Here is a 27,055-nt window from a genome sequence, read left to right as displayed (position 1 = left end):
AGCACATATATTTTTGTACCAGATGGTAATATAGTATTCATTACCTTTTATACTATGTAGGCTGAGTTGAACTCTGTACCTTGTCAAGGTATCTTTAAAATCTCACTAGTCAACACCTAATTGTTGGCAGCACCAGGCTCTTTTCAGGCTCCTAGCAACAGCTGTTGCAAAAGCTCACTTTGCACTGAAATTGGGCTCCAAATCAACTTTGGTAATTTATTTCAGCTACTTGAGTTTGAACAGAAGCATGTTACTTACGATCCAGATTTTTCAGAAGTCAGATGTAGGTTTTTATGCTTCAGCTTTGGATTATTTTTCATTTGAAATGGGCTATATTTTTCCCAAGGTTAGAATCAGGTCAATAAAAATGACTTTGAAAGTCATGGCACAGGAACAAGATTTAGGCACTTACATCCAGAATCTAGATCTTAATAAGCTCCCTTTTCAAAGCACATCTCAGCCATATACAGAACCTTGCTGTTGCTTGTGTCAGTAAAAGGCCCATGTCTGGGAATGGTAAAAAGTATTTTTATCCTGAGAATACTTAGCAATTTGTAATCTATCTCACCCCTGACCTCAGTCAGAAACAATGAACTTGTTAAACACTACTCTAAGGAACTTAACTTAGTAGGCATTCCTAGAACGTACGCCCATGGGATCTGGACCCCACATGAACTGCATTGGTACTCACTCTTAACATGACATCCGAAGATGACACAGGAGTGCACACCTTAGATTCCTTGATCATATTTCAAAATCCAGGTTTATTTCTTCCTTCTGCCTCAGGAAGGTCAACACCCATGTATTAAACCATCTGTTCACGGCTATAACTTTCTAACTTTTTCACTGAGTCTGGCTATCTGCAGATAATAAATGTAGTCAGCTGAAAAAAAATTCTGCAGACCAATGGTCACAGCACTCAGAAAGACAAGATCTGAAACTGTCCCCCTCCAAGGTCAGCTCTTCTATTTCATAGTTACTGAATAAAGAGCCATTTTGGTCCTTAGGGCAGGATCTAGAACACAATCTTCTCTTTCTCTAAGATGCCTAGGTCTTCCTTGTAACATACAGAAGGCAAAACCATCTATCCCAGAATTACTGACATCAGTCAAGGGGCAAGGAGCACTCAGGTTCAGAAAGGTACATGGTGATGCTTATATTATTTTTGGACTCTAACCCTTGCTCAGCACTTTCTGCAAATAAAGCTTCCTTTGGGGATTTTTTTTGTTGGACAGTTAAAGACAGGAGCACCTGAAATCACTTATTGAAAACCATAGTCTTATTTTATTAAACAATTATTTCCTACTCCCTCAAGGCATCTGGGTACTAGATAATCAGATAAGCACAATCTCAGTAATAATAAAATAGATATAAACCACTTAAGCTGACATTAAACACTGCAGAACTAGTACGAGCACGTTTGCTGCTCAGCAGTTCTGCAGACGAATAAGCAAAGCCTCACTCCCTGGTGCCACTGGGTTATCCTCAATTATCATATCAGCTGACATCAGCACTGAACTGATGGCCTGTTTCTGCAGGCAGTATGGAACCTGCCATGGCTTTATTATTCTTGCCCTCCCTCCCCCCCTTTTTTTTTTTAATACAAAACCTTTACAGGTAGAATTTCTGCCTTTTCTGGCTCACCCTGAGCAACTAAATCCAGATGTCTCTTAATTAACCCAAGAACATCACTGCTGTTGAATCTGAAGGATAACAGTGTACATGCATTTCGATTGATCACTCCCAAGTGGTTTAATTTTGTGTGTGTATATGAGGGCTTTTGTTAGAACTGCTATATTCAAATAGGGTTTTGTACTGTTTTAGGCTTCTGCTGTTCAAATATTGGGGAAAATGTGAGCCCCCTAAATTCAATGTCCAGCTTTCCTTTACGGTGTTTCAAGCACTCTGAAGAATTTCTCTGTCATTTCTTTCATTCTCTTCTTTTTCACTATTTCACTCTTCTACTTGATTACATTAAGATAAAGAATATGGCATTATATGCACAAATACTGACTGGTCACACATAACACTGAAAATGAGGAATGTCACAATGAAAAGCAAAATTTGAAACCTCTTTACACCAGAAGACAAGACAAACTTACTACGTTATACTGGAATGCACATTTCTGATTGAATCCTGGTATCTTACTGTGAGGCTGATACGATCTATTTTGTCTGAAAAGTCACTGAAGAATGGAATATGTAATTGCTTTTTATAGGATTTTAAGTCTGTAACAATCTATAACAGCACATTTTTAACAAATGCTACTCCTGCAACACTGAAGTCTAAAATATCTTGCCAAAGCCTATTCTGAGTTCATCCCATAGAGATCTACCATACCATATTCTCTACAACCTTGTACATTTAGGATGAGATTTCCAAACTTCCCTGGTAATGCAGAGTCTCAGATTCATATAGCTTTTGGGGGCCTAAATAAGCAATCCTTAATGGCAGTTGATAACCAACAGACCTGTACATGACAAGCACAATATGCCCACTCCAACAGATTTTCAATCATCACTTTTTAGAGATCCAGCTCTTGGTTCATATTAAACGAAGGGAGCCCACCCTCTAACATCTGCTTAGGTAAGAACTCTGTTATGTGACTTTCCAGAATTGGGCAGAAGCTGACAAGGACAAAACTTGTCTCACTGAAGAATAAGTGACTCTCAGAGCTTCTGTTTCCTAAGAATCAACATGAAGCTGCATGAAGGATGACCCAGGTTGTCACTGTTTCTGAAACAAAATTCTTGCCTGCCTTCCAAACAAAAAAATCAACTGTTGTAAAACTACCAACAAAAGGGAAAAACTGAAACAAGAACTAGATAGGAGACCAGCAGAATGAATCCATAGAGTTTTTATAAAGCTGATTTTATTCAGCTCTGAACCCTCACACTCACTCCCAACAAAAAGCCAAACAAAAAACCCAACAAAATTTCCATCATTTGGTGCTCCAGCTTTACAGTCACAAAATTCTATAGAGAAATAAATGGAGAAAGCAGTACCAGGACTTCACAATTTAACTTCACCAACTTCTTAATTCTTTTTTTATGTGAGATTAGACTGATATCTCTATAGTTTAGTCCCAGCCCATAGTCAGGAAGACTCATGTAAACAGCACAGGTAACTTACACTGTTCAATGCACATGGTAAAGGGCCTTCTGCAAGCTGTGTTCCCTGAGCATCACATACAAATGCAGAAGGCTTCAAAACTATACACACACCATGAATTACTCTACCAGTTACCTTACTGTGTTCTGCTACAGGAAACGCCTTTATCAACAAAGTAAGATAAAGAAAAACCTACAGTCTCAAACTCAAAAATGCAGCGACAAGTGAAAGAGGCCTCTCTTTATCGATTACTGTATTGCAAACCAGGAATTCCAGTCCTTACTTTTAAAATAAAAAAAATATTTTTATATATAAATATATATAAAAGGAACAGTGCAGAGAACCATGAGAGCTTGGGTCAGTACTGTGGTATTGTAAATTAATATGCATTTACATATTAATGGATGAGTTTAATCTAGAGCATGCAGATTCACTGCATTAAAAAGCAGTGTTACTCTTGTATATTTTCTTCTACATTTTAAATTCACTGACATTCCTTTAGACTGATTAAATGAGCAAGTCCTTTTTGAAAACAGTACAACATTGGCTGAAATGCAATAAATATAAGCACTTTAATATTTAAGTGAGGAAAATGAATTTCAGTGTGTTTTGAAATTGGTTTTCTTCAGTGCAGAGTTTCTTTATTTGTCCAAATAAAATGGATTTGAGTGGGTGGCAGCTTTACGGAGATATGCAGCACTATTCAATGGCTTTGTGAACTTGGGAAGATATTATGAATAATGGATTTGCTGTGTGCTTAGACACAGAGCCACAACAAAAACAATATCATTCTAGGTTCCCTAATAAGCAGCTGTTGGAGTAGAGGCCTAGCTATTTAAGCTACAGGTGCTAGTGTTTTTTATTCTGAACATTGTAGCAAACTATGGGACTGGCTCTCTGTTTTCAGCAGGAAAACTACTAAAACAAAGAATGTGAAGGCCTAAATTCCCAAGGCTACCTCTACCACTCTGCTTTGCTGCTTTCTTCTTTGAAGCCCATCTTTATATTACACACTTATCTTTATATTGCCCCCACTCATCCCACTCATGCCCAATCCTTCTCCCCTAGAAAAGGGCTGGAGGAAAAGTTAACTTGAAATACATGGACAAAATACAAGAATACTGGTTTAGTTTCCTCCTTTTATGGACCTTAACATATATCCCCCTTCTCAAGGGGAGAGAGTCCTTGGCTTTTTTTAGTAATCAATTTAAAATACTTAAATTTCATCAGCAAATTATTCACTCTTAAGCACAAATGGAAACAACACCCAACTGTTTTCAATATAGACAGATTTGACCAAAATAACTTTGGGGAGTGTACTTCTCAATCCTTTTGAGAAGAATCTGGCCTCGGTCTAATGAAAAATCACAACAGTTTGGGACATCTAATCCATTCCTAACAGTGTGCAAGTTTCCAGTGCTTGACACCAGAGGACTGCATGCTTCATATACACCAAGATTTTAGTCCTGGCACTGTAATTCTATAGTTGTGCCATTTTCTTATCGTGTTGGTAAGTACATCTCCATCAAATCACCACTGTGTTCAGTTGCACATAGCAAAGCTTAGTTTGCACTGTAGTTGTAGATGCTGAATATGCAGTCAAAGTACTGTCCAGCCAAAACTGATAAGGGTGACTTAAAAGGCTGACACACTCAGAATCAGGTTTGGGCAGCCTGCATTGCTAGCTGCTAACTTCACACCTAGTTAGCAGCTGCCTCCTCAAGCCCTTATTTTTATTGTAACCCTCCAAACACAGTTAGCTCAGTCTACATGACTATGAAACAAACTCTGATATTAAAAACACTATGAAAAGGGCTTTTGAATCTGCAGGACATCCCATACCTACAGAAGATCCCATATAGTTGGGGCTTTTTATTATTTTGTTAGAACTTCAGAGTGCACCTTCAACTATGTTCCCACTGTGCAGCTAACTGGCATGCCCTTTCTGCAACAGAAATGGTCCATGACTGTTCTGTATTAAATAATTCACAAATGTTGTTGACATTTTGCTGCAGTCCCAATGTTAAGACTCCATTATCTAGAATTTTTGTTTTGGTGACAGAAATATGTTTGAAAGAGATACGAAAATATGAAGAAATTCATTGGTTTTGCATCAACTGGATAATTCCAATACATATTTAATAGGTTTCCCACAGATACACATACTTTTGCAGGCTCTGAGTTCAGTAAATACGTGCATAAATATTGCCTTTCAGATGGTGAACTGATTCTTAGCTGAGAAATATGCTGGCCAGTCTAGAAAGAGATTTGTGCCTGATGTCATACCTCAATTCACATCAGAAAACTTACTCTGAGTATTGGACATGCAGAAGGGAAATTGCCAACATTTTTGTTTTCCTCATTCTGATCTTCACCTATTTTCATGATAAGGGCCAGACTGGCTATGTAAACAGTTCAAAGATTTAACCATTTGTATTGTGTGGACATAAGCTTTAAAGCTTTCAAAGTCTACCCTAAAGATTCTGAGATCTGGCTCAAACAAAAATCCACAGAGTGCACCAAAGAAACTGTCTTATATGTCCTACGTACTAAATGGTAGGACTAATTTAAGAAATGGAAAAGGAAACAAGAAATTTAAGGTTTAGAGCCGAAATGAGCCACAAATGTTGAAAACCATCACTGTTGGGCTAAAAGCAGTATTCATTTGCATTTTAAGAAGGTACAAACACAATTCAGTGTCCTCCAACTGCAATAAAAGAACCAGAAGACTCTTTCTGTACATAGAAGTCATTGTTTAAGGATGAAGATGTAACTTGTGTTCATATTCCAGCTGAGGCTAATCAAAGGTGAATGTAGTTTGCTTGAACACGATACAGATGGTACACAACTACAGTTCCAACATTTGGGAGAGAAAATAATCTGACAAGATTTTGTGTAAAGTCTGAACCCTCAATTTTTTTTTTAAAAAAGGGGGGGGAGGAGTGTGAAAAGAAAAAAATCACAAACAAATTTAAAACCAAACCCCCTCGCACACACATCTCTGAAGACTGTCTTGGAGCCAGAGGATGAGAATTTAAACAACAGGAATTTATATGCGTAAAGACATCCATTACAGCAGAGTTTCATTTTGAAATCATTCATTTTGACCAACTCATATAATTTCAGACTAGAAGGCATTATCAGCTAAAAATAGTTCAATATTCAGGTGAGTATTTATATCAAAGTACTGCTGCTTATGAATAGTAAGACACATTCCTGTTCTTGTAAATTCCCTGGAGATACAAACAGGGAAACAATCTACAATTACTTGTGTTGCAGCACACTGTGATTTTGGGTAACAGCGCTCCACTTTAACATGTATCACAGACTATATGTGTAATATTTGCACTAACTGGTACTGACAGGATATGGTTGTGATGATTGAAATCCATCATTTTAATGAACTGTTGTCTGCACTGAATTCTGTAATAATATCTGACAGCTTTCACTGCTGTATGAATTACTCTGTTGGTACAATTAATTTTTGTTTTGGTTGAGATACTGTAAGACAGCATTTCTAGGAAAATAGGTTAGGTGAAGAAAAGACTGCCAGAAATGAGTGAATGTAACATGAAGGAGAAAGAAAACAACTGGATAATGAGCCTGGATATGTAGTGAAAAACTATACTAACTTAAAATGTGCAGAATGTCTGCAGTGCTGACCCTCTGCATTTGAATACTGAATGTGGGACAGTGGAAACACCTTGTCAAGATCTTAAGAACATTTTGCAGAAGGCATAGTTATAATACCTGCACTCTTGCAAATAAGACAAGGAATTCAACTTGCACATTGTCAAAGACAGTAAAACCGCAACTGAGCTCACCTACAGTATACACAATCAAAGTGGACTAAGTTTTGCAGACCTCCCAGCTGTTTTGGTTAGGATTTGATGGAAGGAAGCTTAAGTATCAGCTTCATAATTCACCCTGCTCCTGAACTAGCTGTCACGGAACATTTTGACAAATAAGGTAAACCAAGTAGAAAGGTTTCCAACTTACAGAATATCATATTACCCTAGCACTTCAAACAGCTAAAGCATTCTGCTGTCCAACAGGAATCTCTTAGCCAACTACACGTAATTCAGCAAATTTGTGCATCCCTGGGCTGACAGAGGGCAACTGGAACATAAAAGTGCTCAATCAACATCATCTAATAAGTTTTTCCAAGCCATATTGGATGCTGACATAATGGAAGCAAGGAACTGGTGAGATTAGAAAAGGGTACATCTTTTTATGCAAATCAAATGCAACTTTCTCTGCTATCTTACCATAAAAGAAGATGGAAATCTCATGTAGGTAACTGATTGCAGAGCTCAGATACACTAGAAATATTTGCAGAGCTAAGAACTCAGACATTTTAGGAAGCAGCTCCATTCACTACACCCTAGTTTAAAAAAAAGTAGTATTTTGATTCCCCCTCCCCGTTAATCAAAACCAGTGCTGCACATTTCAAGACTAGTAGCAGAAAGCAGAAAGCAAAGCTTTCATTTCTGCTTTTCATTTCTGTCCTTTCAACACTTTAGAAAAAAAAAAGTCAAAATATTTTTGATATTTAAAAAAGTATTTTCAGTTTAACTACATTCACATATGCTTCTTATGTACAAGCTAAATTGCCACAGACAGTTCCAATGAAAAACACAGAGAACATTGATGTATCTAGACCTGTAGCCAACAACCACCAACATAAACATTTCAGCATAAGCTACACAATTCCTGTCATGTTTAGCAGTGTAATTCCATAGAGACATGCTTCTACTGTGTCCCAAGAGGTGATTAGTGTACATTACAAAGTGTGAAGACTGACAGTGTTTGCAATATTGCTACCAACATATGCTTTTAATGTGTGCTTTGAACATCGCTATGCAACTGCAGACAAGTCCAACATTGCTCTATCACTGGATCTTGTGACAGAGAAATAACCATATAAACACATGTTTCTCATGAATCTATATTGCTACCAAAAATCCAATTCAAATTTTCTTTCTTCTCAGCCAGTAGGAAAATTTGAGGACAATTCATTTTGGCTTTTTTTTAATGTTACCAAGGAATGGAAAGTTAGGTTTGTAATGATGACTTCAGCAGTAACTTCCTGTATGGCCTCGCGTAAAGCACTTCACCTCTTTGCTTAGTTCCACCAAATGTAAACAATTGGCACCACTTGTCCAGTTAATTAGGCATACCATGGGATTTAGGTGAAGACTTGTCTGGTTGTTTTGAGCTGCAAATATATGACCATATTAAACATTTCTCATGATTAATGCCTGTTGTCTTCTACTAACTCTGTAATGTGACTTAAATAAGTTTACAATATGGAGTTCAAGCTACACTTCTTGATTAAGTTTTCTACTTCAAGATTCATCTTTTCCAGTATTATGAAGATTAAGCCATATTTTCCCCTTAACTGAACAGCTCTGCTTTGGATATCATTTTTTACCCTCATAATTCACATCTTCAAATTGATTTTTACAATTGGCTCTCTGGGAATTATAATAACTAGGGTTTAGACTTTCTTGGTCCTGAAAAATGTGTTATGGAACTCAAGCACAATTATAAATTTGGAGACTTGGGCATAGGTCTCATTTTGATTTGAGGGATTAATAGCAGGTTGTCTCTCCAGTGCTCCTCAGAGGATTCAGAAGGGAATTCTCCTTCATCAAAATGGCAAGCATTTCCTGATCTGCTGTCAGGACAGACATTACAAACTACCCAAAGATGGTCCTTCCACATTTCCTCTGAGTTCTTCTACCTGCCTTCTAATTTCCTGGAGGACATTTGTCTTCTCTGAATATAGAACAGCCTCACTTTTACTGGAATCAATTAAACATGGTATCTGGCCAGAAGAACTTGCGGCTTCTGTCCCACTGAAAAAGTGAGTCAGATAAGTGTCATCTGAAATGGGGTATTTGACAAGGACTGGTTACACACCCTCATTCTGATTCAGAATGTGGAAGTATGACTCCATTTTGGAACTAGACAATCTTTATGAGTTTCTTCAAAGGAGATTTTATAGAGTCCTGATATGGACACATTTGTGATGTGAGAAATTACTACAAATCTGACAGTAAATATGTCATTTAAAAATGAAAAAGGAAGAAAAAGAAACAGTATGAATGTAAAAGATGTCAGGAGAAGTTAGGCTCAACTGCGCCTTTTCACAGTATTCTGATGGTATGAAGCAACTGGTTTGACTAGCTGACTTGGTAATTCAAGCACCAGTAACTAACTTACTGGGACCAAAGCAAAGAATCCCAAATCCAACCAAAACTATAACAGCAGTTATTATTATCAATCATGTCGTGCACTGCATGCTGTCAAGATGCGCCAATAATAAAAAATGTGCAGTATCATCATTGCATGGTATCATAAAATCATAGAATAGTTAGGGTTGGAAAGGACCTTGAGATCATCTAGTTCCAACCCCCCTGCCATGGACAGGGACACCCCACACTAAACCATGCCACCCAAGGCCTCATCCAACCTGGCCTTGAACACCGCCAAGGATGGAGCATTCACAACCTCCCTGGGCAACCCATTCCAGTGCCTCACCACCCTCACAGTAAAGAATTTCTTCCTTATATCAAATCTAAACTTCCCCTGTTTCAGTTTGAACCCGTTACCCCTTGTCCTGTCACTACAGTCCCTGATGAAGAGTCCCTCCCCAGCATCCTTGTAGGCCCCCTTCAGGTACTGGAAGGCTGCTCTGAGGTCTCCACACAGCCTTCTCTTCTCCAGGCTGAACAGCCTCAACTTTCTCAGCCTGAAACCTATAGTTCATTAGGGGCTTCTAGTTAAACAAAGCCCCATTCTGCTTAATTTCTTTAAAATGTATACTAGCCCCAAAGTTCCCCAAATTAAAGTGCTTTTTAAGAGGAGAAAGAAAACTATAGTCAGCACTTATTAAGTAGAGAAGTTATAGCAGAAGGTAAGAATCCTAAAGTAGGCTTAAGAACGAAAGAAGAAATTATTTAAATAAACTAGGGATTAATTTATGTCACATACATGTGACACTAGGTAAAGATGTGAATTCCTGCTCTTGTAGAAAAGCAAAAGGTGTCAACAACTATTTTTGTGTGTATTTGGAATCAAGTAAAATTATGTATTGATAGCTTAGTATCAAGATGCTCTATTAGTGGTTGTACAGGATCATGATGGATTACTTTTTTAAGTTGCACCTGAACAAATGCACCAATGGAATGACAGAAGATTGATGTAAACAATTACATTTTTTAGAATTTAAAACTAAAATTTTGATTATGGGAGAAATTTTAGGCAGGTAAAAAAGTTACTGTGTTAAATGGAAAGAAGTGATGAAGTGAAAAACAGCAAACAGAAAGCAGCAACAGCAGCCATCTGCAAGCATTTATTTACCATGAGGTCTGCTGCAGGACAATACAGAACTGCATTTCCCTGTAGCCTAATCCTGCCTTATTTCACACTGCTGAAAGAAACCAGAGGAAAACGGAGAACAGGTCCAATGACTACAAAATAGATAAACTGGAGAAAAAATTATTCTGAATGTTCTGACTTTGGTGCAAATAATTTCTCAAGCTTAAAGCATAAATAACAATGTTTGCATTTATCATACAGTCCTAGCATATGTTTGCAAAATTAAGTAGCTGTCTGTGTTTACATGAGATATATGATGTTCAGTTTGATTTGTGTATCAGAGATCAGGCTGTAAATCTCTGACGATATTTACAGTTGGATAATTGAAATTAATCCTGCCAAAATGACTTTGACAGGCCTGAATTTATGGCCTGAGAAAACAATCCTGGAACTGTTTGCCAACCTATTAATACGGCTGGTTATATATTTCCAATCTGAGCTATGCTGCTGAATAAAAACCTGTTCACAAATTACAGCCTCTTCCTTTCTTCCCTCACTTCATGTTCAAGTTGCTTTCTACGATCATGAAGAAAGCAGGATCACTTTGAAGACAGCAGATATGCCAGTGCTTTGCTGGTTTTGTGGTTTTATTTTTCTACACATGGCAGGTACATTAGTTATCTTTCTCCCTTCTCAAGTTATGCCACTCTCTTTTTCATTTCCGTTTAAAGCAGCCAATTCTCCCAGCAGAAAGCATCAAGAAATTTCAACACCAGAACTCAGACTCTCTCAAATCCTCCAGTAACTTGGATTATAGCTGCATCTCAGCAAGTGTTTGTGTCTTCAGGGAGGAAGAAAGGTGTCTGGATTTTTGTCTGTTTGTTTGGTTTCTGTTTTGTTTTTCAAACTTAGATCATATCTTTAAATGGAAGAATAACATTGTTAACCTACAAGCTACCTCACATTATTATCCTGGTAGGAATGCCATTTATGGCTAGATATATGACAGAAACTTCTGACGTACCCAAAGAAAAATGCTTGGGACTAATATCCATTGCAAATAAAAAAGGAGTCGGCAGTGGCTTCACTTTCTAATAAAACAAAATTTAAACAATTAGCAGCTGAATTTTCTTACCATTGGCAAAGAATTATATAATTTATTAAAACTGTTGTCAATCTTTTCCTATTTAAGAGATGCTGCACCTTATATTCTTTGGACTCCAATACGGATTTGATGATTGTGAAAGCTGCAACTTGGTTTTTGGTGCTAAAATAGAGCAAAGAGCCTCCCCAGGTTTTCAACCACAGAGAGCTCTGTCTTAGGTATTTCAAAAGCTATGTCTATAGACAGAAAAAAGTATATTTCTAATATATAAAAGCATCTTTTCAAAATTTGGAAATAAAAGCCAACTGCCATCTGTCACAAAAATGTATTTATATTTGCAGCATTTATTTACAACATACCTTTTTAAGAAATGTGGCAGTGATAGTTTTGCTTTGCATCTTGTTTTCTTTCTTTACCTTCCCCCCAATATGCTGCTTTCCAGAACCTTTCAATTTAAAAGCAGGCATCCATCCAAATATGTAATATTAAGGAAGAAAGACAGCTCTCATTTATAAAAAGTTAATTCCTTATTAATGGAAAGAATAAATCACTAGATTAAACACAAAAACTGTGATCACTGATTATCATCCTACCACAAGCATGTCATCGGCTCTGTCACTCTTCAGAGATTGTGTCAACTGGCAGATTCCTGAGGAGCATAACTCTAAAGATGAGAACTAGATAAGCACATACTTTGTGAGGATGGGAAGAAAACAAACTTCCTAAGGATTGCAAACCTTTGTGGAAAGCCTTCCCCACCTGCCCATTTTGTTACACAAACCACACTGCAAAGGAGTTTGAAGGAAGTTACACATTTATATGGTACCCAGCACAGCTGGCTTCACTCATATCAGTTTACGCCAGGTATGTAACAAATGTACAGGTGACGCTCAGCCAATTAGTTTGGCAAGTAGTACTGCCAAGCCAAAATATGCTGCAGGCTCTTTACAGGTATAGCATTGCTGTATATAAGCATCAACAAATTAACAATCCAGACTGGAAACTACCAGCCTCATCAATCTGTCAATAGCTTTCCCTTATTTCCACATCTCATCACATATTCTGCACTGGTTGATTTTTCACTTGAATTAGTCAATGGGAGCATAAGGATCAATCACAGCTGCCTTTTCTGCAGAATCAGATCTTCAGGTGGGATGTCTTAAGCTTGGAAGAGCTATGTCCTGTCATCATCAAATCCCTTTTTACAGAAGGTCTTCAAGAGCATCTGATTTTTCAATTGAAAACATTTTATACTAAGTGCACATACCACATACCTTCTACAGCACATCTTACAAACTTATCTAGACTAGCTAAACAAAACTCGATAGTATTTTGAACTCAGGTAATGTAACTTACATGAGCACATGGGCTTTTATTGTCAACAGACTGAAAGTCCACCAGTGAGAACTCCAAGTGAGGCTTTTTTATTTCATACTCTGAATACTCCTATTTTAAACATACTGTGCCATGTTTTTGTGCCACCTCCTGCTCCCTTTAGCCACTGAGATTTTTTCACATCTAAAGGTTTCAACAATTACGTGCTGATAACCAGCTTTTCACATCATGGCTCTGCTCCTTACTCTCTTATTTTCAAATGCAAAATGCACATCAGATACACTGAAGGTAGAAATGAAAGCTGGTAATGAGTGTGAGTGGGAGGCATGGGTTGGTGATGAGGATTTGCTTTGATTTCTCTGACTACAAAAGATTCCTCAGTAGAGAAGATATTTTAAAGTGTCTAAACAAAACCTTTGTCTATGCAAATGCAAAACCATTCTGACATAAAATTAAAACTATTCTTAGTATTATTTCTTAAAGGTCATGAATATGCCATAAAGGATAATCAAAGTATTAAAATCCTACAACAAGTTAAGTAAACAGGCAATAAAGTAGATGCCTGATGCTTTCATTTCTAAGCAAAACACTGACCATTAATTCTTATTACTGACAGTAACAGTGGATGCATCATCTGTTATCAGAACTGGCTGACAATTTCTGTTACAAAACTGACTTCTCAGTTGTCTTGAACTTTGCCAAACTTTAACTGCTTTCTCTATGATTTCATAGAAACTGAGTATTTCTTTCAAGCTTTTGCTTTAAGAAGCTGCTTTCAGCTTTGACAAAATAACCTGGAATAATTCATGAAAGGATACATTGTTTACCCCATTTTGTAAACGACATTTTTATGATTATTTAATGCTTCCTCAATTCAGGATTTGAAAAGCAAGACTGAAAATCTGATACTGACAGTTTAAATTAGCTCTCAAGAAAATCTGGCTGGATTACAACAGTTTGCAAAAATCTCAATTCATACATGCTTATCAGAGAAGTATTTCACTGGTATAAGAAAACTCCTCAGCACTCACGGTTCAGAAAAAGCACATTCCTAAAATAGGTCTCTAAGTCTCGGATACAGGCCTCACTGCAATGGCAACCAATGGGGAGTGGTCTAGGCAAAGGAACAGAAGAAGAGAGTCTCCCTTGCTTTTTCAGAGAAGCTTCTCTCCCTGCAGTGGCCAACAAGCTTGAAGGAGTATTTCACCTCATCCAAATGTAAAGGAAGAAAAAGACTGAGTGGAAATGGAAAAATCATTAGGAACTAGATGATCTTAAGGATCTTTCCAACCCTAACCATTCTGATTCTATGACTAGATAATAAAGAAAGGGGGAAAACACCCGTGAGACTGAAGACTTGTCTGTGGACTTCTGACATTCAGTTGTTAAAAATCAGACCTAGAACAGTACAGTGGTGTCAGTCACACTATGCCTACGTCATTCAGGAGTCTAGAGGAACAGTTTGGACTCCTTTAAGGTGTATATTAATCAAAATATGTCACCACAAATATAACTGAAGAGAGCTGAGGAACTAATAATTAATTGGTAAGCAAGAATACACCATTATTATAATATTATAGAAGCACCTTCATAAAAATGCATTTGCCTGGATAATAAAGTAAATGAAGAGGTATATGCTGATTTCTTAATCAAGAATCACCTTGCCAAAACATACATAATGAATAAATTTCCACTTGTCCAACCTTGAAGTGTACTGTATACTCATGAGCTAGAAATACTGTATAGAAAACTTACTTGAATGTTTGTTGGGCAAAGAAGAGATTCAGAGCAGCCCCGAGGAGAACCTCTTGGGGGTGTTGGTTGATGAGAAACTGAACATGAGCCGGCTTCAGTGTGTGCTCGCAGCCCAGAAAGCCAACCATATCCTGGGCTGCATCAAAAGGAGCGTGACCAGCAGGTCAAAGGAGGTGATCCTGCCCCTCTACTCTGCTCTCATGAGACCTCACTTGGAGCATTGTGTGCAGTTCTGGTGTCCTCAACATAAAAAGGACATGGAACTGTTGGAACAAGTCCAGAGGAGGCCACGAGGATGATCAGGGGCTGGAGCACCTCCTGTATGAAGACAGGCTGAGAAAGTTGGGGCTGTTCAGCCTGGAGAAGAGAAGGCTGCGTGGAGACCTCAGAGCAGCCTTGCAGTATCTGAAGGGGGCCTACAAGGATGCTGGGGAGGGACTCTTCATTAGGGACTGTAGTGACAGGACAAGGGGTAACGGGTTCAAACTGAAACAGGGGAAGTTTAGATTGGATCTAAGGAAGAAATTCTTTACTGTGAGGGTGGTGAGGCACTGGAATGGGTTGCCCAGGGAGGTTGTGAATGCTCCATCCTTGGCAGTGTTCAATGCCAGGTTGGATGAGGCCTTGGGTGGCATGGCTTAGTGTGAGGTGTCCCTGTCCATGGCAGGGGGGTTGGAACTGGATGATCTTAAGCTCCTTTCCAGCCCTAACTATTCTATGATTCTATGATTCAGTTACTTGTTGAAATTACATACTGAAGTTCCACAAGGATCTGACCTTAAGAATCAAACAAACAACACAGAATCACAGACACCAAATAAAAGCAAGTATGTTTTTTTGGCTCTATCTTAAATTAAGTCCTTCCCAGCTCCCTATTTAGTAAAGCTTTTGTCTAGTATATCACATCAAAGTTTCTGTACCACTCCCTTTAATTTATCTCTGTTCTTAAAATGAAATCTACAAATTGACGCTAGGTATCTCTCTCTGACTGGGCTAAAACATAAAGCTTATTAAGTAAAGCTGTCAAGTGGCTAATAAGGAATCTCCATACCTGTTAATATCCCATATTTTGCTTGTGTTGTCCATGGAGGCAGAAGCCACAAAATCACCACATGAATGCCACGAGCAGTCCCATACAGCTTGGGTATGTTCTACCAAAGTCAGAAGGCAGGCACGTTTTGAGAAGTCCCATAGCCGCACTGTGGTATCCCCACTTGAAGTGACCAGCTGGGTGCCACTGTTACCAGGAATAAGAATAAAGAGTACTTTTTAGCAAGAACAAGGTAAGGTTTTTCAGAGTACACAGAAAATAATTCAACCATGTTTAGAAAGACAGGTTAAGGAGCAGCTGCTGGTTTTACATTAAAATATATATGAACAAAAAAATGATGTTTGAAAACATTCAGATTTTTACTTCACACAGTTTTCTGACACATGATAGATGAAGCGGTCTTGTATTAAATACACTACCAGAAGAAAAGGAGATATGAAGTAGCTATCTTCCATGGGAAGTAAATATGGGTTCCAAAAATAACATTTTTACTTTTTATAGTCTATTTATGAGTTTATCAAGAAAAGAACGTAAGCCCAGAGAACTGCTTTCAAAATAGAATAAAATAGCTTCAGAGAAGAATATTTTCTTATTTCCCAAATCCATACCATTTTCTACGTATAAATTATGATTTAAGTATCACAATTTTATCTCTTCCAACTCAGTATAAACACTTTAACACATTCACTATTTCTTGAGTCATTGCTATGTTATAGAAATCAAATATACAGAGTTACTTTTGGCCAAATCTTCAGGTATAAACTAGTATTGTTCTATTTCAATTAAGCATGAACATATGACTAGAAGTCCATCTGGTTCAGTACCATGCTATACAACAACTAGTAAGGGATTTTTAATAAGAAGAAAACAACAAGATGTAGAATGGTTCTCCTGTTAATCTCCCATACCTGGCCTGTGGCTCAGGATTCTTTGAGACAGAAGCACTTCTATAACATGCAGCCATGGAGGTTTTTTCCATGACTAATGGATTTTTCACCATATGCAAACCTTTGGCACCCACAATCTCCCGTGTCAGTGAATTCCAAAATTTAATTATGCCCTGTGTGAAAAACTATTCTGGGGTCTTCAATATCTTCCTTTATTTCATTTGATGCTTCTAATGCTAATACTGCGATTAAAAGAAAACCCTGACTACACATTTACTGTCTCTAAACCAGTGGTTTTAGGACCCTATCATATTTTAACCACAAAGCAGAAGACTCCTCCTCTACTGACTCATACCTCATAGAGCCATCATTCCATCTCTCTGGTCACATTTACCATCTTTCTCGGCACCTCTTGAGCTATAACTGAAGGTATACAATGGCACAGTAGTGTTTTCTGGTTTATTCTGTATTCTTTTAGCATTTCTGGCACTACTACATAGGTATTTTTAGAAAACTGCCACAGTAGCTCCAAAATTTCTTTCCTGAGAACTAACAACTAGTTTAGACCCATTCTGATCTATCTATAATTAGGACCATTTTTTCTTACATGCATTACTTTGCATCCACTTGCATAGACTTTCACCTGCCGCTTTACCACTGAGTCAGGTGTTGCAACTGAGATTCTCTTCCTGTAATTCTTCACATGCAACCTTCACTTTTACAGCCATGACTAAACAGTAAATCTATACGCCTCATTCTCTTCCTCAACTTCCAGTATCATCTAATAACTTAGGTTCCAGCACAGCTCCCTATGGGACTCATCCATTTCTCCACTCTGAAAGTGACATTTTATTCCCACCCTTTCTCCAGTTTTTAAACTCACAATATAAATTTTCTTTTGATTCGGGACAGTTTGGCTTCTTTGAGAGTTTATGTCAAATGACCAAATGCTCAAGTGCTCAGCAAGCCCTCCATAGAACTCTAACAGATCTCTGAGACTTCATTTCCAAAGCCATGCTGAGACCTCCCAATGCTTCACTTCAACAAATGTATTCATGTATCCTGTAATTTTGATTCTGAATGTAATTTCTACCAGCCTTCCCAGTATAATGCTTAAATCTACTGACCTTTAGCCCCTTCACCCCAAACTCTTTTAAAATACTGAAAAAAAGTTAATGCAGCTTTTTCAAATTATACCAGGGATAACTCAGACAAATAAACAAAAATACATGCCAAATTATTTTAACCTTGGGTTTTCAGACCAATTTCTGCTGTTATCTCACCAACATCAGTAAGAAGATCTTGCCTTTAGGATCCAATAAACTCTGCTTTCATTTCAATGATGAAGAATGTGCTATCAAAGGTGATATAAATCCTTCTTCCAAAGTTCTGGATATAAAACTGAAGGAACTGAAAACAGCTCAAGGCTTGATCCTAAGCATTTACTATAAAATGTCATCCTAAGAATAAACTCAGAGTTAGCCAGTTCACTATTCCAGTGTAAAACAAAAATGAAGGGAAAAAAAAAAGGTCTGGGAGGAGTGGTGTCAACCTTTTTCTTTTATATTATCCCTTTCCTCCTTTTCCAATAGGTGCCTGTAAATTGTTCTGTAAAAAGCACCTACTAAGACAGCTTGAAATATGTGCATCATTTATCTGATAGATCTTAAGGGGGAACTTGCCGTTATGAAATATCACCTACCTAAACTTTGGACTATTTTTAACACTTAGGGTTTAGATTGCTATTTTTTGCGAAAATATCATTAGAGTCCTCATTAAGACAGTTACACCCCCATGCCAAAGACAAAGCTTTGAGAGATTAATCTCTCAAAAATTATAACACTGCTCAGGACTAATTCTGAAGTTTTTCTGACATATACCAAAGCACAAAGGCTTGGAGCCCAGCTACGGGTTTGGAGGAGACCCTAATTTTGTCAAACTGCTGGGAAAAAATGTGCTTTTATTAATGAAACACTTGTACTTTCAATAACTTAAGCTAGATCTCACTTCTGGAGACAGATAAAATTGAAATGACAAATTATCATGCCCCTTATACCTTTATAAAATAAGAGTTTAAAACAAATTCAGAAGCAGGTACTAGGCTGGGAGTGATGAAATCTATAATTGATTCAGAGGGCAGTATGCACTGCCACTATTGTGAATCGCAGAAAGAGATTTATTGCTTATGCATTTTTTAATATATAATCCAAAAAATGCTACATGAAGAACCGGTTCCTTGGGCTGAATTTTAAGAATACACCATCTAGGCAGCAATGAAAATCTTTCAGAAAACAGGTATGAGCAGGAAGGTAGTTGAAATGGATTCAATTTGGCAATCTGTGGCAGGGGAAAGAGCTACAAATGAGGTTTAGCGCTCCTTACAGATCAAAGAAGAAAAAAGTGGAGATTGAAAACAAAAGCAAGGCTTGTGCAGCAGAAAGATTTGAGGAACAAACTGACTGCAGAAGTTAAGTGCAAAAATACTCAGGAACAGAGTAACCCAGTGCCCACTGCCATGCAATACATCCTAATATTCCCTGCACGTAAAAGAAGCGCCACTTCATTAAAGAGAGGGGAGCTGCATCAACTGAGGGTCTGCAATCCTGCATGAACGTCAGCAGTTCTGGGAAGCACAAACTGCTGCTTGTAGGAATGATGGCTGTCGGAGCTGGTTTAGCACTTGGTCTGCACTTTGTGGCCATGAAACCTTCACTGCACACTAGTATTCAAAACAGACACACACATAAGGAAAAAAAAAAGCATTGTGTCAAGCTAAGTCAGGCATCTTGGAAAAAATCCTAGCTACTTCATAGCTGATTAATAATTACATGCTTTCACTCACTGCCAAACAACACATCGTTTTGGTCCTGGGAGATAAAAGAAACACTCCAAATTTGGAGGTGATATTTTGTTATCCATCGCTGTGACACTTCTCTTACTACGTTAATTGCTCTATACGTATGATACAAGATTATCTGAGGGGAAGAATACAGCAGGGAAAGTAGGTATTTTTTCTTGACTTAGGTTGTCAGTTTAACAGTCTATGATACCCACACAGCCTTCTACCATATGACTGATTTTTGTATTAAAAACATATGGAAATACGATATTAAATGTTCAGCCTTAATTATCAGCAGCAATATATATAATCTCCATTTAAAATTGAGATTTGATCAATCTCTGTTATTGATCATAACAGAGAAAGCTCTAAGAAATCCTGTGCAGTGTGTGTATCTTTAATTTAATAATAAACCACTTTAATTCCTTTTTTACCCAACAAATCAAAGAACCAGGCAACATATTAGGAGAGAACAGCAATACAAATCCTATCTTTTCTGAAACACATTCACATATATGCAAATAACTTTGCTACATTTGGTGCCAGCAAGGTTTGTTTACAGAAAGTAGCACTACATTTATGCTTAGTGCTCTACGGACCCCATTGGTTGGGGCTGTATGGTCTTGCTTAGTCTCTTTTGGTGTTTTTCTGTTTAAATCTTCTAGCAAACAAAGCACTATGAGGGATGGAACAGGCCTGTATAGTTTAGAACAAAGTATCTGTGTAGAAAAAGCCTTCAAAAATTATAGGCAGTGGAGAGCCTGTGCCACCTGTAACCCCTGCATTGTCTCTATGGATAGATCCTTTTTCTTAGCATTACATACTTGTAATATTAATATTACAACTGATTTTGGGTTTTCCTAACTGATGCTATAAACTTTCCCTTCCAGAAACAATTAGAGCAGAAAAAAAAACCTTTGGAAATGTTAATTCCATGTTCAAGAAAAGCAGATAGAGCATTAACTTCTCAAACCTTTACAAATGTTTCCTCACTCATATTCTAAACACACACATTTCGCTATACATCTTTCCTTCTTCCAGCTTCAGTGTTCTCACTCCAAGATGCCACCCCATTAATACTTACTGAGTTTCAGGGTCATTTTCAGCAACAACATGAGCCTTTGGCACAGAGTTTCCTACAACCCTTCAGGTGACTGATTACTTTTCAGGAATCCCAGTCAAACAAAGGCAGTAGCTACACTGATACATTGCCCTGTAAATATATTCTAACGTAGTATCAACAGTCAAAGCAGCTTCAAATATTGTACCTTGTTCAGATATTTCTGGACGACGAACTTACATCAGAACCTCAAGCGGGATTATTCAAGTTACCTCTGAAGAGGCTGTGCAAAGCAGAGCTAGCAAGCTATTCTGCTTCAGCACAACAGCTGCCAAGCAGGACACAGATCCCATCCTTCAACGTTTACAAGGGCTGTCATTTTGCATCAGCCAGAATAAATGATAAAGCCATTTGTATCATTAGATCTAGCTGCCCAGGACATCCCACAGTCAGCCTCTCGTACCACTGGCTGGAGCAATACTTCTTCATAAGCACTGAGCATTCTTGGTCAGCTTTATTCTGAGTACTGGTGGAGACAGAGATCAGCTTACTTGGTAAATAACAGTAAGGCAGACAAGCCCTGTCCAAGATACCTCATCTTAAGAGTTAATCACAGGAATATTATTTTTAGCAGCTGCCAGGGACAGTACTGTGAATCAGACAATTTTGTTACTGTATTCTACACGACATTAAGTGAATGTAGCAACATCTGTGCTACTACCATTTGTATGTATTATTTATATAGTGCTATGGACATGCCTGGTTGTTCTGCAGACAAACTAAGATACAGCTCTTCTCCTGAGACAATTCCAGTCTAACTCAACAGGCGATCAGCAAAACCTTACTCACAGTGCTGTCAGATAACAGGTCTCAAACCAGCACACTAAAACAAGCAGAACTTGTGTTTAAGTTTTGTGTCCTAAAAGAGCTGCAGCAACAGGTAGCATCTGACTGGAACTTAACTGTACAACATAAGCATCAGCAACTCAACAGCAAATTTTAAATATGCAGTCACGACCATTAGAGAATTAACAGTCTTTTACCATGGCAATTGAAAAACACTTTAAAATCAATATTCCAATTGCTTAATTGGAAAAATGATGTCTCTTTTATTTACCTCTATTCACGCAATTATTCTAAAGCAAAATTCTAATAGCTACTCTACTACTTGCAGTATTAGGGAAGGTAGACCCTAAGCACAGCAAAGCCCAAGGGAAGAACTGCAAATACTGTTAAAAGATAACTTGATTTTTTCTGACATTTTATGCTAGGGCAAAGAAGAAAGATAAAGAAAGGAAAAGTCTAGCAAAACTGAGTTACTCCATGAAGATCAGAATTAATGAAGACTGAATGCCTATGGAAATATCTTTTGCCTCCTCACGCCATCATCTAAGCTGTTTATTAATTAAATAAATCAGGAATTGATCAAACCTTTACACTTCTGTCTTCCAAGTCTTGGCAGAATTAGCCTGCAGGTTAAAAGTGACTAGAGAACATAGAAGACGGTGTAAGGAACATGCTCAGAAGTGAAGGGGGGTGAAGGGAGTACATCCTCATAACCTTCATTTTCCTTGGAAACAAGGTTAAAAACAGTCATTCAGACATTGCACTTAGGAAAGTATGTACCTCCTAATGGGTTCTCACCTTTGGTTATGAGGGCTGTATTTAAACAGCCATTTTCCATTTCATGTTAAAACCAATGAAAGGAAATGTAATACTAAACCTCAGTTCAGCTGTGCAATCGTTGCAGTTCTTCACTGTCCTACTTTGCCATGGTGTGTTTTTGTCATAGCCCCTCATTTCCACCTCACCAGAGAAGGTGAAAATCAGGCTGAATTTAAAAAAGATTGGGCTTAACATATTAATAAAAAAGTTCCCATTAAAAAATATTAAAAAGGCAATAAGTGATTTTTTTTTTCCTATACCGGGAAGAAGAATCATAGAATCATAGAATAGTTAGGGTTGGAAAGGACCTTAAGATCATCCAGCTCCAACCCCCCTGCCATGGGCAGGGACACCTCACACTAAACCATGTCACCCAAGGCCTCATCCCACCTGGCCTTCAACACCGCCAAGGGTAGAGCATTCACAACCTCCCTGGGCAACCCATTCCAGTGCCTCACCACCTTCTCAGTAAAGAATTTCTTCCTTATATCCAATCTAAACTTCCTCTGTTTAACTTTTAACCCGTTACCCCTTGTCCTGTCACTACAGTCCCTGATGAATAGCTCCTCCCCAGCATCCTTGTAGGCCCCCTTCAGATACTGCAAGGCTGCTATGAGATCTCCACGGAGCCTTCTCTTCTCCAAGCTGAACAGCCCCAACTTTCTCAGCCTGTCTTCATACAGGAGGTGCTCCAGCCCCTGATCATCCTCGTGGCCTCCTCTGGACTTGTTCCAACAGTTCCATGTCCTTCTTATGTTGAGGACACCAGAACTGCACACAATGCTCCAAGTGAGGTCTCACGAGAGCAGAGTAGAGGGGCAGGATCACCTCCTTCGACCTGCTGGTCACGCTCCTCTTGATGCAGCCCAGGATACGGTTGCTTTCTGGGCTGCGAGCGCACACTGCAGCCAGCTCATGTTCATTTTCTCATTGACCAACACCCCCAAGTCCTTCTCTGCAGGGCTGCTCTGAATCTCTTCTCTGCCCAACCTGTAGCTGTGCCTGGGATTGCTCCGACCCAGGTGTAGGACCTTGCACTTGGCATGGTTAAACTCCATCAGGTTGGCATCAGCCCACCTCACAAGCGTGTCAAGGTCCCTCTGGATGGCATCCCTTCCCTCCGGCATATCAACCGAACCACACAGCTTGGTGTCATCGGCAAACTTGCTGAGGGCGCACTCAATCCCCCTGTCCATGTCACCGACAAAGATGTTGAACAAGACCGGTCCCAACACCGATCCCTGAGGGACACCACTCGTTACCGATCTCCAGCCGGACATCGAGCCATTGACCACAACTCTTTGCGTGCAGCCATCCAGCCAGTTCTTTATCCACCGAGTGGTCCACCCATCAAATTGATGTCTCTCCAATTTAGAGACAAGGATGTCGTGTGGGACAGTGTCGAACGCTTTGCACAACTCCAGGGAGATGACGCCAACTGCTCTGCCCCTGTCCATCAGTTTTGTAGCCCCATCATAGAAGGCCACCAAATTGGTCAGGCAGGATTTCCCCTTAGTGAAGCCATGCTGGCTGTCACCAACCACCTCCTTGTTTTTCATGTGCCTTAGCATGCCTTCCAGGAGAATCTGCTCCAAGAGTTTGCCAGGCACGGAGGTGAGACTGCCTGGTCTGTAATTCCCCGGGTCATCCATTTTCCCCTTCTTGAAAATGGGGGTTATATTTCCCTTCTTCCAGTCGTTGGGAACTTCACCTGACTGCCATGATTTTTCAAATATGATAGCCAGTGGCTTAGCAACTTCATTCGCCAGCTCCTTCAGGACCCACAGATGTATGTCATCAGGTCCCATGGACTTGTGTACGTTTAGGTTTTTAAGATGGTCTCGAACCAGATCCTCTCCTACAGTGGGCCTAGGGTCTTCATTCTCACAGTCCCTGCGTTCGCCTCCCAAGACTTGGGTGGTGCGGTCAGAGCCTTTGCCAGTGAAGACCGAGGCAAAGAAGTCATTAAGAACCTCAGCCTTCTCCAAATCCAGAGTAGCCAGTTATCCAGATATCTTTCGGAGGGGGCCTACGTTGTCCCTAGTCTGTCTTTTACTCGTTACGTACCTATAGAATCCCTTCCTGTTATCCTTAACATCCCTATCCAAGTTCAATTCTAACTGGGCCTTAGCTTTCCTCACCTGGTCCCTAGCTTCCTGGACAGCATCCCTGTATTCTTCCCAGGCTGCCTGTCCCTGCTTCCACCTTCTATAAGCCTCTTTTTTCCTTTGAATTTTCCTCAGCAGCTCCTTATCCATCCAAGGAGGTCTCCTGGCCCTCCTGCTGCACTTCCTTCTAGTTGGGATGCAACACTCCTGAGCTTGGAGCAGGTGATCCTTGAATAACAACCAAGCGTCTTGGTCCCCCCTGCCCTCTAGGGCTATATCCCATGGAACCTTACTAAGCAGGTTCCTGAAGAGGCCAAAGTCTGCTCTCTGGAAGTCCAGGGCAGTGAGCTTGCTGCACGCTCTTCTCACTGTGCCGAGGATCTCGAATTCGACCATCTCGTGGTTGCTGCAACCAAGGCTGCCCTGGAGCGTCACATTTCCAACCAGCCCTTCCCTGTTGGTGAGCACGAGGTCAAGCACGGCACCTCTCCTTGTCGGCTCCTCTATTACTTGCAGAAGGAAGTTGTCTTCCACACAATCCAGGAACCTCCTGGATTGCTTGTGCCGGGCCATACCTTCACTCCAACAGATGTCAGGGTGGTTGAAGTCCCCCATGAGAACAAGGGCCTGTGAGCGTGAGGCTGTTCCTATCTGCCTATAGAGCACTTCATCCACAGATTCCTCTTGATCAGGCGGTCTGTAACAGATCTCCACAGTAATGTCCCCCATCGCTGCTCTCCCTTTAACCCTGACCCACAAACTCTCTGTCGACTGCTCACCCGTCCCCAGACAGAGTTCCATACTCTCCAGCCTATCCCTAACATAAATAGCAACTCCCCCTCCCCGCCTGCCTCGCCTGACTTCCATAGTTCCTTGACAAAGGATGATGTGGATCCAGCTCTTTGTGGGTACAAAGGAAGATGGGAAGTTCGAGAAGAGGAATACATCAGGGATCATATGGAAACTGCATCTGGCCCAAGAACTCAAGAGCCCAGGAGGGTAATAAGACAAAACCTCAAAAATGCCTTCCCTTATTCTTAACCATTCTTAGGCATTCTCTGGTCCTCGCTGCTGGAGACAGGATGATGGTCCAGAAGAATCTGGCATGTGCACCCATCCTCATGTTCTTAGCCTGTATTTGAACAATACACTCCGTAGCAAAGATTTTGTTTCTAATAGATTTTGTAACCTTGAAACAGACTTGAGATACAGTTCAATTTTTGCTACTGGAACTCTGAGTCACATTAATTATTTACAATGACATTTCTTATTAAAACCCCTAGGGTTTTTTTATATCTATGGTTCGTTTTGGGTGTTGCTTTCATTATCCTCATGGACTATGCGTGTAAGACACATTTTATGTAGTAATTGTAATATGGTTCATCTTTCAGAATCATCTTAAGCTCAATTTTACTCCTGTTTTATTCATAGACAAAATGTCATTTATACAGAAGGTGAATGCTGGTATGCTCAGCAGTAGAAACATGAAAATACCTTCTCCTCAGTTATCAACAAAGCTGGGAAGGAAGGGGGGAAGAATTAAATTTCAAAATGCAAAATCAATCATAAACTGACATTCTATAAACCAATGAAGAAGTTTCAAAGACAGGAAGCACTGCAGTAACCAGCAGATGGTGGATGGCACATAGGTACATGGCTTTTTGTCTGAGAAAAGAAATGCAACCAGCCTGCAAAAACCAGTGACACCAGGCTGTTGGCTGGAAATCTTCAGAAAACTGTTGATGCATAGTATGCCAAGTGCAAGACTCAAGGTAATTTTTCATTCTACATTACCTAATTGCTAGATCTTTCTATCATATTTCATGCTTATATTATTGACCCAAGACAGGATAACTGCTTCCCCCTGCCATTCTACCTGGCTTACAGCTGGGTGTGACATCAAAGGAAAAAAATAAAGCAGTCTTTTGGCATAGCACCATTTGTCACTGCTTCTAGATCACACATTGGGGTAGTTGTGATAGCAGTAATCTTTTGTTTTAATGAAGTTCACTTCCATTATTAATACTTCCTTGAAGCCACATTACACTTCAAAAGGAACACATCTGTGATGACTTAAATATAACATGCTTATATTGCATATATGCGTATATATGTTATATTATATAACATATATAAAATATATATATATTTAGACAACAAATTCAAGCCATTTATAAACAAGTCTCAACCTAACATCTTCCATATTTCAAAGCACTTTCCCTTTCTGAACTGATGACAGAAGCTGGCATATCCAACCATACAGACACATAGAAACTGCATTTCACCTGGCACCTTTCCCGCTGCTCTTACCAGCTTGTCTCTGTCCCAGTGCACAATTACTCCTTTATTTCACACTCTATAGTTCTGCATTCAGAATCATTATGATGATTTTTTTGTTATGACCACAAGGTAGCAGATTGCTCCAATTCACTTCATCATCTATACAGTCAGGCCTGCTACGTTCAAATCCATTAGCTTGCTAAGATTAGCTTGGTACCCCCACATTCACTGCAGGCTAGTCTTTTAAATGTACAAAAAAATGAGTTGGCTGTCTTTCAATGTCATGTAATTAAAAGTGGTTAAATGAGATTTAAAAATAATTTAGGCACCTAATAGAAGCCAGGTTTTAGTACATGTAAAATTGCCTTTTAGGAGGCTTTGGAAGCACACCAGGTAAGGAATAAAATTGAAAAGACAACAGATAAACCAGCTGCAATATTTGGAGATTAGGTGTAGCAAAATGCGTGTCAGCAGGACAGCAGGCACTAGACAATGCAGAGCTCTACGAAAGATTTAAAGACCAGTGAATAAT

General features: G+C 39.2%; 1 protein-coding gene across 1 annotated transcript in view; it reads right to left on the bottom strand.

Moving 5' to 3' along the window:
• Positions 1-27,055, bottom strand: part of SPAG16 (sperm associated antigen 16) — a gene marked incomplete at both ends in the record, with an annotated part of 443,494 nt that overhangs the window by 179,129 nt on the left and 237,310 nt on the right. Inside the window, one exon of the mRNA XM_080632060.1 lies at positions 15,685-15,870. Within this exon, the coding sequence (XP_080488186.1) occupies positions 15,685-15,870 (186 nt within the window). The remainder of the gene's footprint in view (positions 1-15,684; positions 15,871-27,055) is intronic.

The sequence above is a fragment of the Psittacula echo genome (genome assembly GCF_963264785.1).
Source record: "Psittacula echo genome assembly, chromosome: 20".
NCBI lineage: Eukaryota > Metazoa > Chordata > Aves > Psittaciformes > Psittacidae > Psittacula > Psittacula echo.
Note: the sequence above shows the minus strand (reverse complement) of the source record. Positions and strands in the feature narration are given on the sequence as shown.